Source organism: Dipodomys ordii, unplaced genomic scaffold (assembly GCF_000151885.1).
Source record: "Dipodomys ordii isolate 6190 unplaced genomic scaffold, Dord_2.0 Scaffold4, whole genome shotgun sequence".
Lineage (NCBI taxonomy): Eukaryota > Metazoa > Chordata > Mammalia > Rodentia > Heteromyidae > Dipodomys > Dipodomys ordii.
In genome coordinates, this window is record NW_012267220.1 from 36,628,374 (window position 1) to 36,643,413 (window position 15,040).

Consider the following 15,040-nt stretch of genomic DNA (forward strand, 5'->3'; position numbering starts at 1 on the left):
TTTGCTTATGTGGTGCTGAGGAATCGAACCCAGGGCCTCAGGCATGCAAGGCAAGCGCTCTACCACTGAGCCACCTTCCCAGCCCTGCTTCCTGTTTTCTAGTGGTTTATTGGAGATAGGAGTCTCACGGTCTTTCCTGCCCGAGCTGGCTTTGAACCTGGATCCTCAGATCTCAGCCTCCTGAGTAGCTAGGATTATAGGCGTGAGCCACCAGTGCCCAGCTCAACCTCTCTTGAGTGGAGAGATGCCCTCAGCCCAATGCTTTTTCCATGGGTTGGCACACATGAATCACCTGGAAGTACCTTCTCTGTTTCCTGGAGGATCTAATCTAGAAGTTGACGGTTTGACTTGTTTTCTTACCACCTTGTCTCATGGCTTGTCTATTCACACTTTGCTTAATTACATACATCTATCTTTTACCTCAGTGATCACATTAATATTTATTGTTTATTGAATTGGAGGTTGAAGATAAGTTAGTAAATTGGAGAATAGTCTGGTCTTCTGGGAACAGCTTTTGTTCTCTTTGGTTAGAACTTCATTAAGTTATTTTTCTTTGATGTTATCTCAAATATTTTTCTTCCACTCATTCCTCCTTAGATTATGCATTTAGCAATAGTTAATAACAGATCCTTAGCTGGGTATAGCAGCTCATGCCTGAAATAGATACGCAGGAAGGAGAGATCAGAGGATTCCAGTTCAAGGCCAACTCAAATAAAATGTTAGTGAGACCCCAGTCTCAGCCAACAGATGGGTGTGGTGGTGCACTTGTAATTTGAGTTGTGTAAGAGGCAGATAGAATTGCTGTCCAACCCAGTCAATACATACATTTGAGACCCTATTCCAAAAATAACTGAAGCAAAAATAAATTCTGAAGACACAGATCAACTAGTAGGGGGCTTACCGAGGAAATACAAGACCCCAAGTTCAACCCTCAAGTACCATAAAAAAGAAAACACACACACACACACACACATGATTGTCTACTACTTTATATGATTTTTTTTCTTGAGTAATCTTCAACAAATACTGATAATGCCTCTGTTGTACACAGTGTCTTTTGGTTTACGTACATTTTGAATCCAGTTACTATTGACTTGTAAGGCAACGTCTGTGCTACCTATTGAAGTGTGTGTGTGTGTGTGTGTTATACAAATCAGATGAAGACAGGTGAACTCTGAATTACTTATATATGGATATTAAGTTGTTTTGTTTTGTGGGTCTGGTCGTGGGGCATGAACTCTGGGCCTGGAGGCTGTCCTTCAGCTCTTCAGCTCAAGGCTAGCACTCTACCACTTGAGCCACAGTGCCACTTCCGGCTTTTTTCTTTTTGCTTATATGGTGCTGAGGAATTGAACCCAGGGCCTCACGCATGCAAGGCAAGCACTCTACCACTGAGCCAACTTCCAAGCCCAGATATTAAGTATTTTAGGCCACTAATCTGTTTTTCTTCTCTGGCCCTAAATTGAAAATAGATTTTAAAAAACTATTACATTAGAATTAACCTCCTTCTTATTTCACTTCATGTCTATTGTTTGTTTGGTGTTGAGGATAGAACCCAGGGCCTCGTGCTAAGTGGGAGCTCTTTCACTGAGCTACATATGCAGCCCTCAATTAAACTTCTTAAAAATGAAGCTTTAGTCACAGCCTTTTCTCCAGAATATAGAATAGTAGTTCATCATATTTAAGTCATCGATGAATATTTATTAAATGAATGAAATAAGTTCTAAGATAAAATAGCACTGGTGGCAGTGCCTCACAGCTGTAATAGTTACTCAGGAGGCTAAGATTTGAGGATTATGGTTCAAAGCCATCTTGGGTAGAAAAGTCTGGGAGACTCTATTGCAAATCAGTCAGCAAAACAATAGACTGGAGGCTTGGTTCAAGTGGTAGAAAGCTAGCTAGAACACTAGCCCTGTGAGAGTGTAGGGCCCTGAGTTCAAGCCCTGCTACTGACACACACATATAAACAACAACAAAAGAAATTAAAGCTGAGTACCTTTGGCTCATACCTGTAATCCTAACTATTCAAGAAGCTAAAATTTGAGGATCACGACTTGGAGCCATCTGGGTGAGAAAAGTCCATGAGATTCTTATCTCCAATTAACTAGTACAAAGTCAAAAGTGGTAACCAATCTCAAGCTAAAGCTCAGTGACAACACTTAGGCCCTGAGTTCACTCTCCCCCCGCCCCCATTAAAACAAGTTTTCACTTTCTCAAGGAAACAGATTTCCACATAACACTTAAAGCTCACAAACCAGCCCTTTCACTGATCAGCAGTGTGACCTGAGGCATTTCAGTGTGTCTGTTTTATTAACTGTAAAATGGAGGCATTACTCATCTCATTAGACTTTTCATGAAGATAAAAAGAAAATGGAGCTGGGCGCTGGTGGCTCATACTTGTAATCCTAGCTACTTAGGAGGCTGAGATCTGGTGATTGCAATTCAAAGCTAGCCCAGGCAGGAAAATCAGTGAGACTCCTATTCTCAGTTAACCACCAGAAAACCAGAAGTGCCACTGTGACTCAAAGTGGTAGACTGCTAGCCATGTGCAAAAGAGCTCAGGAACAGTGCCCAAGTCTATGTTCAAGCCCCATGACAGACCAAAAGAGAGAGAGAGGGAAAGAGCGAGAGAGAGAGAGATGGACATATAGCTCCTAGCACAGTGCTCTTTTCCTGGTAGACTGGGCAGTTAGTAATAGTTCTTGTTCATTTCCTTCCCCCTCTGGATTTGGGTTTTGCTACCTTAGACAAATGCCGGTTCCTGATTTTGATCTGAATTTGAAGCAAACCTGACAGCAAACCTGACAGGTCTCATGATGTTCCCTGGAAGTGGCTGACCTCCCCAGACTCATTTCTCCCATTCCTGTCTCTGTCATCTTTTATATGCAGTCATATCCTCAGATGAGGTTGCTGATAAGCATTTATTCCCATTTTTGTCTTGTATACAAGACCCATCATATTTATTTCATTTGTGAAAGTCTCATGACTGAGTCAGAGTTCAAAAGCTTTACTTGGAGCAACTTATCTAACATTACTCATATTTTTAAACATTTCCTGAACATATTTTGTTCCAGGTTGTTTGAAGTCATCATTCCTATGCTCCTTTTGTTGGAATTGTCACTGCTGCTCCCTGTCTGGATGATAGTGGCTAAGCCAACACCCTAGGTCTAGAGGAGCTAGATCCCTTGTCTTCATTCTGGATTAAACTTGTTTGCTTCTAGTCTCTTTTGTGCCCCTAACCTCATAACACATCCACTTTGAGTAGCATCAAGAAAGCAGCACAGGTAGAATTTTTTTCATGAACTGAGAAGATACAGCATTGTACACATGAGGAGGTTACATGTGAGGTGCTGAAGGGTACACATGTGCCTTCCAGGGAACCCTTGCCTCTGTGTCAGACAAATCTAACCTACCATGTATTGCTCCTACCTTGGAAAGAGAGCTGAGGACAGATATAGAGGTAGCTGGGAAGATTTAGATTTCTATATAATGTCATGCTAAAATAGCTCAAGGAAGTTCCATGTTTGTTCAAACAGTCTTGCTAATTAATTAGCCTTTGGAAAATGTTGGAGTGTTTCCTTCTGCTGCTGGAGGAGTAAGGTTCTAAGCAATCAGGACTGAGGGGCTGACGGCAGTCCTTCTGCCCCAAGGGGCTAAGGGTGAGGAAGAACAGGTTCTTGACTAGGCTGAGGCTGTCTGATTGCCATGGGCTTACTGGATCTTAGACTGGAATTAATCTCCCTTGATTCTCCAGGTGGCCAGTCTTCCATGGCAATTAATGATTAGCTTCCCATTTTCTATAACAAATGCTTGAAATAATCAACTTTTGAAGAGCAGAGTTTTAATTTGGCTCACAGTTTTCAAGGGGGTCACTTAGCCCCCTTCCTTTTGGTACTGTGGTCAGGCAGCACATTATGGCAGGGAGCCTGTGGCAGTATACACCTCGTTGCTCACTTCATGATTAGGATTTAAAAGAGAATTGAAGAGGAAAGAACTAGAGCTACACTAACCCCTTCAAAGTATGTATCCCAGGGACTGGAAGACTTCTCACTAGTCCCCACCTCTTGAAGGCTCTGCAACCTCCCAGTTTTACCACAGGCTGGAGGCCAAACCTTTAATATGTAAGTCTTTGCAGGACATCCAGATCTGAACTTTTGTGCTGAATATATATATATATATATATATATTGTACTGTGAGTTGGAGGAACTCCAGCCTGCATCTTTGTGCCTCCTGCCTTCCTGTAGAAGCTGCCCTTCACAGACATCCAATAGTTCAACAAGAAGGCATAGGGAGGGTCTCAGCATGAACACAGGGTTGGAGACAGACTCAAGGAATAGGAAAATTAGGCACTCTAGTATTTCCCTATTTGGGAATTTTCCTGCTTGTTCTATTGATACTTCAGTCTGATTCTACTGTTGATTGTAACAGAAGATGATTACTTGATTTTAGATCATTTGTGTGTTAGAAAGTGCAAATTGCCAAGTCAATAAAAAAAAAAAAACAACCCACAAAACAGACATTGTGACTCATGCCTGCTGTCTCAGTTACTCAGGAAGCAGAGATCAATCCAGGCAAAAAGTTATTGAGACCCTCATTTTAACAGGTGGTGTAATGGTATTCCTCTGTGGACTCTAGAACACCAGAGGCCTGATGCTTGCCTTGGGCAAAAACATGAAACTATATCTGAAAACTAAACCCAAAAAGGAATGGGCCTGTATAGCTCAAGGGTAGAATGTTTCTGTTGAAAGCGTAAGTCCCTGAGGCCTCTGAGTTCAAATCCCAGTATTGCCGCCCCCACCCCCCAACCAAAAAAGGAAAAAGAAAAAGAAAAGCTTCATAATAACAAAAGTGAAGGCAACTGATTTCAGTCCTGTCTTCTCCCCTTTTACCAGATTTATAACCTTGGGCAATTGTGAAACTTGATAGGCCTTTAAAATGATGGATTTGGGCCTCAAGGTACTTTTTCTCTAAGGTTCTTCCTACCTGAGTCATTCTATTTCACTACTTGGGTAGCTGATCTTCAGAATGGTTGCCCACATTGTCATTGAGGTCCACGCAGCTGTTGCAGCCTGACTTCTGCTTCCCAGACCCTTATACTTCATCTTCTGCCACATCTCTGACCTGGAGCTCTGTTTCTAGCATTCTCTTCCTTGTTTCAATCTTATTCATCTTTCTCTATACCTGGACCCATGGGCCTCTGCTTTCCAGGATTCTCTTTGCTAGGTTGTATCTTTGCTCACTATATCTTTCCCTAAATACACTGTTTGTCCTAAAGTCCATGCTCATGCCTGCAAGATATTTTTCCTTATCCCACTTCCAAATTAAAGTCCTAGACTTCTTCCTTAAATCTGATTCCACTCCAGAATCCTTTCTGGTCACTGGTCCTATCTTTCTGCCAGTTACCAGACACAAATGTCAAATTTGAATCTTGTCTTTTAGAATCTTCTCATTACTGTTTCATACCCTGCTGTTAAAAAAGTTTCCACCCAGGCTGGGAGCCAGTGGCTCACACCTGTAATCCTAGCTCCTCAAGAGACTGAGATTTGAAGATCGCAGCTCAAAGCCAGTGAGGGCAGGTCCATGAGACTCTTATCTCCAATTAACACAAAAAGATGGAAGGGGAGTTGTGCTTCAAGTGGTAGAGAACTAGGTTTGAGCATAAAAGCTCAGGTGCAATGCCTCGGCTGAGTTAAAACCTCAGGACCAGCACTCCCCCCCCTTCTCCCCCCCAAAAAAGTTTCCACCAAACACTAGGAGGCCGAAGCTTGTTTCCCTGAATGTTAACAAAATTGAAGTTTTGAATAATTGAATCATTCCTTCATTTATCAGAAGCATCCTTTTATTATATTTTGAATGGCTTGAGAAGACAAGGCCAGCCTGCGCTTCATAGTGAGAGCAAATGAACAATGTAAAACTCTGCAAAACTGTTCAGCTTTTCTGGCTTCCTTATTTACATTTTGCTAGCTCATCATCATGCCCCATGGCTAGATAATGGCCAGTCCTCTCCACCTTGTAGTTCTGCACCTTTTAGTCAGCCTACCATGTCACTGCCTTTGATGAGTAGTCACAGAGTCTATAATAGCAAGAAACCTTGAGCTAGACTAAGTCTTTCTCCACATGTCTAGTTGGCCTTCTTGCCTGTTTCGCCTGGAAAGTCCAGTGACACAAACTGGCTAGCATGTAGTAGGCATGAAGTCAGTTTTAATTGAGGACACAGACATCCTGTTGCTTTTTTATTCCATGGTAAATTGGACCACCCATTTATTTTTGCCTTTTCATTTTCTTTTAAGCTCTGTCCAGAAGTCTTGGTCCATTTTGTTCCATTTCTTCTTGGTGGAATGTATTTCAAACAAGTATACTGAAAGGAGCTAGCTCAATGAACGCCTGAGATGTGTAGAGTAGGTAAGTAGGGATTAATAGACACAGTCCTTGCCACATTTTTTTGGATTTGAAACCTAGCTGCTTGCATCTGTTTCCTAACTTGTCATAGGTTTGTCATCTGAAAAATACACCAGCTATGAAATTCCAGTTCCATAGTAAGACCACAGAGTTGTTATATATCTCCTAAACTGAGGTAGAGCCAAAGTAGCAGTGGGTGCTGTTCCTGACAAGGATGTGGCTGTTACTTTCCCACAGCAGCTTCTACCTGTGGACTCTGTCTGGGCAGTATCCATCCTGAAACATGATGTGCATAGTCTTTAATGCTATGCTGGAGACAGCCCAGGATCACAGCAAGTTATCCAAGTGTCTGCCACTAAACTACACTCCAGTCTAATAGTTTACTCAGAGCAAGCACATTCACCAGCTCATTTCTGTGATTGGTATATTAGAAATGAAATTTATGTGTCTTTAGTAGAACTTGCCTGTAGAAGTTCTGCTGTTTCAGTCATTGTAGAGTCAACTCAGTCCAAGAAACTATAACTGTGCCTGTCAGAATTCTTTAATTCCAGACTTTAGTTAGTGAGTTGACAGAAATATTTGAGAATTAATGGCCACCCCAAAGATAGGGACTAAAATTTGTTACATACAGATGTTTACATATAAAAATAAACACGTCTTTATAGTCACCAGTGGATTTTGGTTATGAACTTGCCATTCAACCTCTCTAGAAGTCTGGTTACAGCTCTTAATCTGGCCTAGAGACTCAAGTGCTTCTCAGAATATGCTCCTCCTTACCAGAGCTTCTTGGATAACCTCCCCTGCACCTGCCATGTTATTTGCCCTAAGATACTGTACTGGTATCTTCAGGACAATGTCCTAGTCTTGGCACATGTACTTGTTCAAATAACAATGTGTCTCAACTTTTGTGTTCCACTCTGAAACATATGTGTTTACACGCTATATCCAAGTGTCGTTGAACAGTTTGTCAATAAAGCAAAATGCATCTTTTGTGAATCTATTGGTGAAGAAACACTTCAAAAATTATTCCATGGCCTTATTCCCTGCCAACCAGTAGTTGAAATTAATTAGCAATGCCATCTTGTGTGAAAGGTCATATGAGTGTAGTTTTAATTAGTTTTATTACTCTTTGCTCTGTTTTTTTTTTCTTTGCTCTGTTTTTCTTTTGCTGTGTTCTGTTATAAAAATGGGTAAAACACTAATGATGATACACTGTTATGAAGCATCTGACTTTAGAAGTCAGTATAGTTGAGGACAAGATAGAGTAGAATTCTTTGAATACATGAAAGCAGCAAGTCTTTGGCTTCTTTGAGGAGTAGTTAAACGTAATCCAATTATTGAGTGGTTTATGAAATAAAAGAAAGTAAGGAGCAAGTTTGAAATGTTCGAACTGTGCTGGTAAAAGCTGAGTTTAAAGAGTAAATAGATGGTGTCATTGTCCAACAAAGAAATGTACTCTCGACTTGGGTAACTCTAATTCCTCTGTACATCCCTTTTGCAGTAACAATATTTTTAAATAAATAGAACTAGATAGTTTTGTAATATGACTTAATGTTCTGAGCTAGAACTCCTCTAGTAAAGTACAATGTCATTCTTAGTTCTCTGGGTTTGACTTTCACATGCATTTTTAGGAAATATCCAGCTCAAAGTCTTCCAAAGCAAACCTGATCACTTAACTTCTGTGGCAGCTTTTCTTCTACCCCATTCAGTGTTTCTGCTGATGAGAGTAGACAGGACTGGCCACACAAACCTGCAGGACTCACCTCCCTGGTTGCCTTCCCTAGCTTCCAGTCTGGCCTGCCCAGAATAAGAAAAACATGCGCAAGGGGGGTTGAGGAGGAATTGTATACGTATGTTTTTGTGTGTTTTACCCATCTGTTTGTGGGTATGTGTATGTATGGGTGTGTATATATTTGTCAGGGAGGGGAAAGGCAGCTTGTTATTAAACATTTCTTGGTGCTTTTGTTTCTTCCTCTGGGGTGTGTGTGTGTGTGTGTGTGTGTGTGTGTGTGTGTGTGTGTGTGTGTGTGTGTGTGTGTGTGTGTGTGTGTGTGTGTGTGTGTTGTTCTTGTTCTTGTTCTTGTTTTTGATAGTATTGGGGTTTGAACTCAGAGTCTTTTCTTTTTAATAAAATACATGCTCAGGACTAGAACCATGGCTGAATTCATAGAGTGCTTGCCCAGTTGCATGAGTTCTGAGTTCAGTCTCTAGCATGGCAAAAAAACAAAAACCAAAAAATAGTCACACCATTTATTTGGTAATGTATCATCGAATCACCTACATCCTTCTGAGTCAGAAACTATAAACCTAAGTTATTATGAAGAATTGTCTATTATAATGTAGCTGTACTATAATTTGTCTAGCTGAGTTATCAACTGAGTTACTTTACTCTATGTTATATATTAAGTATCCTTATATGTATCTTATAATGCTTTCAACTTTTTAGCATATTTCTAGAAGTCAAACCTTTGGGTTAAACATTTGTATACTTGGGCTGGAAAGGTGGCTCAGTGGTAGAGCGCTTGCCTTGCATGCATTAGGCCCTGGGTTCGATTCCTCAGCACCACATAAGCAAAAAGAAAAAAGTTGGAAGTGGCGCTGTGGCTCAAGTGGTAGAGCGCTAGCCTTGAGCTGAAGAGCTGAGGGACAGCGCCAAGGCCCAGAGTTCAGGCCCCACAACCGGACCCCCCAGAAAAACAAAAAACAAACCTTTGTATACTTTTTATAACTTAATAGATAATGTCATATTACTTTCTCCAACTGCATCCCCATTTAGACACCTTCCAGCAAGGTAGAAGCATTCCCTCTTTCATTTAAAGTTGTTACTAGTTGAAGAGGTTTAAAAAAAGAATTGCTACTTTCATTTGCAGTTTTTACTACTAGTGAGAATGAGCAGCTTTTCACTTGTTTACCACTCATTTTCTTTTTTTATAAAATATCCCTAAACTTTTTCTGCTTATTTTTTTAAACTGGGTTATACTTTTAAGGACCTGTAAAAGTTGTTGTTTTTTTTTTTTTGGGTCCGGTCGTGGGGCCTGAACTCTGGGCCTGGGCACTGTCCCTCAGCTCTTCAGTTTAAGGCTAGCGTTCTACCACTTGAGCCACAGCGCCACTTCCGGCTTTTTTCTGTTTGCTTATGTGGTACTGAGGAACCCAGGGCCTCATGCATGCAAGGCAAGCACTCTACCACTGAGCCACCTTCTCAGCCCCTGTAAAAGCTGTTTCTGTATTAAATATATTTACGTTTATTCGTTGGCATATGTGTAGTAGGTATTTTTCCTAGCCTCTTTGTCTTTTTGACATTTGTTTTGTGGTGTCTTCACCATTAACTTGCAAAGTATTGATTGATTGATTGATTGATTGGTGATAGGGATGCTAGACAGACATTTATGCTAAACAAGCACTCTACAACTGAGCCATATCCCAGTGCCCTGCTACTTTTCTTTATGTGATATTGTTTTCCTCACTTAACTAACTACTTTTTGTTTGTCTCATTAAACTTGTCATGTAGTAGAGTTTAGAATTATTGTTGCTAATGTAAGTGACAGTCTGCTAAACTGACACAGGAAAGAACTACTGATCTGTATAAATATATATATAATACATATATATATACATATATAAATATATGTATGTATGTATGTTTTGTCTCTAGCCAGATTTCTAAATTCTTTACAGTTTTTAGTCTGTTAGTTCTCTAGGCATATAGTCAGTCATACCATCTCTAAATGATATATCTTTCCATTACTTAATCTATCATTCTCTTTAATAATATACTTAGCTCATGTTGAAGTTATTAAATCTGTCTTATTAATAAAAATTGTAATAGAGTCTGAGCTACTGTTTGGGCCCTGTTGCTCTATGCTATGGCCTCCATGTGCAATCTCACATTTTTCTCCACAGAAGGAGCTATGGAGATTAAATGACCTCATTACTAGGATTATATAGGCTGACTTTATCCCCAAAATGGGACCATAGTAAAAAAAAAAAATGTGGAGCTGTATGGTTATTTACCCACAGAGTCTTCCAGAACTGGACATACAGTAACTAATATGCATACTGTCAGTGCAGGTGTTCTGGCTTTGTCCTTCCTGCACTTTTTCCTTGTATCTAACCTTAATGAGAAGTTAGATCTACCCAAAGATCCCTTCTCCCTTGCCCACTCTGGAACTTAAGACTTTTGAGCTTAGAGTTCTGAGAGGGTGTCTTAGATTATCATCACTGTGATACTGGGGTGAGGCCTAACAATTTTTTATTTCCAAGTTCAAATACTGCTGTTTTAGGCAATGCAGTTTAAGAATTACTGGCTTTGGAGACCTGTGGGTCACTTAGTGTGGCCTCATGGATGCAAAGCTGAGGGAGAGAGAGAGAGTGTGTGTGTGTGTGTTTCTGGGGATCAACCTAGGTCCTTGTTGATACTAAATAAATGCTCTACCACCAAGCCACACCCCAGTCCCCTTGAATGTTTTTCATGAATTAGCCAGAATCTTGAGGTAGTTTAAACTTCTGCTTACTTTATCAGGTCACTGTCATTCCTCCTGAGGAGCAGTTGCTCCAGACCCCTTCCTTCCACTATGAATTCATGCACTAAAGGTCACAGAGCACTTTTCAGAGGTTCACTCTACTTTTACAAATGGGAGGTTCTGAAATGAGAAACATTTTCTAGGTTTAATAAAAAATTGACCACACTTTGCACTTCCTCAGCCTCTGCACTTAGATACCTTCATGAAAACAGAATCATCCATCGGGATCTAAAGCCAGAAAACATTGTTCTACAGCAAGGAGAACAAAGAGTGAGTGACTTCCTGGGGCTCAGGAGTCTTGGGGTTGCCTCTAGTAGACCATACCTTTGTAGCTTTGCATTCTTTGAGACATTCTGTGATTCCCTAGGAATGCATTTTGATTTGAAACAGAATTCAGCAAGTCTCACTGGTAGATTGGGGCAAGCTTGAAATGGATCACATTGTTAAGTTAGCCAGTTGGAGGACTTTTTTTGGGGGGGGGGTCTGGACGTGGGGCCTGAACTCTGGGCCCGAGCACTGTCCCTCAACTCTTCAGCTCAAGGCTAGTGCTCTACCACTTGAGCCACAGTGCCACTTCCGGCTTTTTTCTTTTTCCTTATGTGATGCTGAGGAATTGAACCCAGGGCCTCTTGCATACAAGGCAACTGCTCTACCACTGAGCCACCTTCCCAGCCCCAGTTGGAGGACTTTGATAAGAAAATAATATTTGTTGATCTACCTCCACCTTCTGCCTTTGAGTCTAGTACATTTTGAAATAGACTTTGCTTCTCAGTTATTTTAAAAGCTGTAAGCTGGTTGTAGGTGTGCTTGAGATAAGACACTTAGAGCTAGCAATTGCCTACTTCTGCCTGATTCAATTTGTAGTTCTCCAAGAGCTCTCATAACTCCTCATTGTCCAGTTGCTTAGATGTAGTAGTAACCTCTCTATGAATGCCATGGTCTTTCCCCACTCTTGTTTGTTCAGCTGGATGTGATGAGCAAGCTCAGGTGAGTGGAATGTAGTAACTCAGCTTCTAGATCACTAATCTCTTCTGATTAAGCTTCTGTCAGCATCCTAGGTCCAACCTGTGACTGGCAGTGCCCACCTTTGTTCTTGATTTGGTTTTCAGATTATAACTGAAGGTATTTTCTTTATCTTTCTTTCCTTTCTTTCTTTCTTTTTTTTTTTTTTGTTGGTCGTGGGGCTTGAACTCTGGGCCTGGGTGCTGTCCCTGCACTCTTCAGCTCAAGGCGAGCACTCTACCTCTTGAGCCATAGTGCCACTTCCAGTTTTCTAGTGGTTTATTGGAGATAAGATGCTCACAGACTTTCCTGCCTGGGCTGGCTTTGAACCATGATCCTCAGATCTCAGCCTCCTTAGTAGCCAGGATTACAGGCATGAGTTATTGGTGCCCGGCCAACTGAAAGTATTTTCTGAGCAGGCTTTGGCCTAGTCTCTCACATTATGAAGTCCAGATTGAGGGTCAGTGTCTGGCCTATTAATTTTAGCCTACCTGCTGTTTTGTCGCAGTTGAAGGGAGGAGAACACTCTCTCTCTCTCTCTCTCTCTCTCTCTCTCTCTCTCTCTCCCCCTCCCTTCTCTCTCCCCTCCCCTCCCCTCCCTCCCTCCCTCCTTATTTTAAATCCCCATATTAATGGCATTGTTCTGTGTAGGTGATGCCTCTTAGGCATTCAAATCCAATACCCTTTGTTGAAGGATAACGTTGATTATTTTTGTGTTCTTATAACTCTTGGATTTCTCCCCCCCCCCCACGCTTTTTTCCAGTTAATACACAAAATTATTGACCTAGGATATGCCAAGGAACTGGATCAAGGCAGTCTTTGTACATCCTTTGTGGGAACCCTACAGTACTTGGTAAGAAAGGAGGGTTGTGCATTTGCTTCTTAGTTTCTGACAGCTGTGTTTGTGGGGCTTTTTTTCTGTCCCTGCCTGCCTACAATCTCGGCCTTTCCGGCTTGGTGGATATTTCCTAGATGTACTGCTTTTATTCCATGAGCTTGGAATCATAATCTACTCAAATCAGCATTTTCAGACAACAGATGCCATCTGGAAGTCATAGTATTTTCTCTCATGTCAGAAGGGCTGTGCCTATGTAGCTTTCACAGATCCAAATGCTCTTTGTGCAGCAGGAGTTTTCTGGAAAGGAAGGATTTTTAACTATACTGAAGCTATTGTGTACAGGCTGCAGTTTCTTTTTTTTTTTTTTTGGTCGACTTTGGGTCTTGAGCTCTGGGCCTGGGCGCTGTCCCTTAGCTCTTCAGCTCAAGGCTAGTGCTGGAGCCACAGCTCCACTTCCGGTTTTCTGGTAGTTTAATGGAGATAAGAGTGTCACAGAGTTTCCTGCCCAGGCTGGCTTTGAACTGCGATCCTCAGATCTCAGCCTCCTGAGTAGCTAGGATTACAGGCATGAGCTACCAACTCCTGGCTTGATAGGCTGCAGTTTCTATAAAGATCTCAGGAGCTAGTGAAGAGGAGGCAGAGCTCAGCCCTTCCCTCTTCTGGACATGATGTGGTCTGACTATTGGAGTTCTGGTTGAGTCACTCATTCAGGAATATTGATCCAGTGTTGTCTCTGCCATGCACTGTACTTGGAGTTGGTAGTATATTGGGAAAGATAAGCCTTTCCATGCTCATCAGGAGCTTAGAGCCTTAAGAAAGCAGGCATTACCATGCTACACAGATAACTCCAAAGAGACTGCTCTGTTAAGGGCTACAGAGGGGCAGTGCAAGCATGCAATAGATGTATATGAGGAGGACCTAGCTGCACCAGGGATCTAGAGGATGAGTGGATGGAAGGGCTGACTAAGGTGAGAGGAGGAGAGGTAGGAGAGAGAGAGAGAAGAGATTCTGGCAAAGGAATAGTACTTTAGGAGGCAAAAGGGTATGGTTGGTGTCTCCAGAAGAAGGAAGAGAGAAATTGAAAGTGAGGAGGGAAGGAAGGAAAGACCTTTAGACATTTAAAAAGTTATAGACTGTAGCCAGTTGCTGGTGGCTTACACCTGCTAATTCTAGTTCCTCAGGATGCTGAAGTCTGAGTATGAAGGTTCAGAGAAGTCCATGAGACTTATCTCCCATTAAACACCAAAAAGCTGGAAGTAGAGGTGTGACTCAGTGGTAAAGTGCCAATCTTGAGTGAAAAAGCTAAGCAAAAGCATGAGGCCCTGAGTTCAAGCCCCAGCACTGGTACATACAAAACGATTGTAGACTGTGCTAAAAGCTTCTTGAGTAAAGGAGTTACATTGGTCAGGATTCACTCTACTCATAAACTATCATGTTGAATTGTAACTCTTCTGTACAACTACTTAAAGACAATAAAATTCAATTTTAAAAACACCTAAGTGACACTGAAAGGCTTCACATTGCAGGAGTAGGCTTTGGAAAGACCACTCTTAGGATGACACAGAGACTGAATTGTAAACAGACGTGATTAGTGGGCAAGTGGAAAGGAGGCTTTTGCAATAGGCCCATTCAAAGCTGGTAGTAGCAAAGGAGATAGAGCATGGTTAGGTTCAGGAAATGCTTGGCAAGATGTTGTTCTTACCTTCTAGTAAGAGCAACCAGTAAAGTTATGGTTGAATAATGGGGCCTGCCATTTCGCAAACAAAAAAAAGGAGCCGGGTGTTGGTGTTTCACTCCTGTAATCCTAGCTACTCAAGAGGCTGAGGATCATTGTTCAAAGCCAGCCTGGGCAGGAAAAGTTAAGTGACTCTTAGCTCCAGTTAATCACAACAAACTGGAAGTGAAGCTATGGCTCAAGTGATAGAGTGCTAGCCTTTGCAAAAGAGCTAAGGGACTGCACCCAGTACCCAAGTTCAAGCCCTAATACTGGCATAAAAAACAAAAAAATCCTTGCTAAGGTTAGTGTCTTACCTGTTGCTTAAGTGAGAATGAAGTTATGTGATATTTTTTGTTCTGTTTTGTTTTGTTCTTTTTGTCTATCGTGGGGCCTGAACTCTGGGCCTGGGGCCTGTCTCTCAGCTCTTCAGCTCAAGGCTAGCACTCTACCACTTGAGCCACAGTGCCACTTCTGGCTTTTTCTGCTTATGTGGTGCTAAGGAATCAAACCCAGGGCCTCATGCGTGCAAGGCAAGCACTCTGCCACTGAGCCACCTTCCA

General features: G+C 41.7%; 1 protein-coding gene across 1 annotated transcript in view; it reads left to right on the forward strand.

Annotated features, from left to right (window-relative positions):
- Ikbkb (inhibitor of kappa light polypeptide gene enhancer in B-cells, kinase beta) overlaps positions 1-15,040 on the forward strand; it is a 75,586-nt gene that overhangs the window by 13,892 nt on the left and 46,654 nt on the right. Inside the window, exons 4-5 of the mRNA XM_013024398.1 lie at positions 11,067-11,193; positions 12,689-12,778. Coding sequence (XP_012879852.1) covers positions 11,067-11,193; positions 12,689-12,778 — 217 coding nt within the window. The remainder of the gene's footprint in view (positions 1-11,066; positions 11,194-12,688; positions 12,779-15,040) is intronic.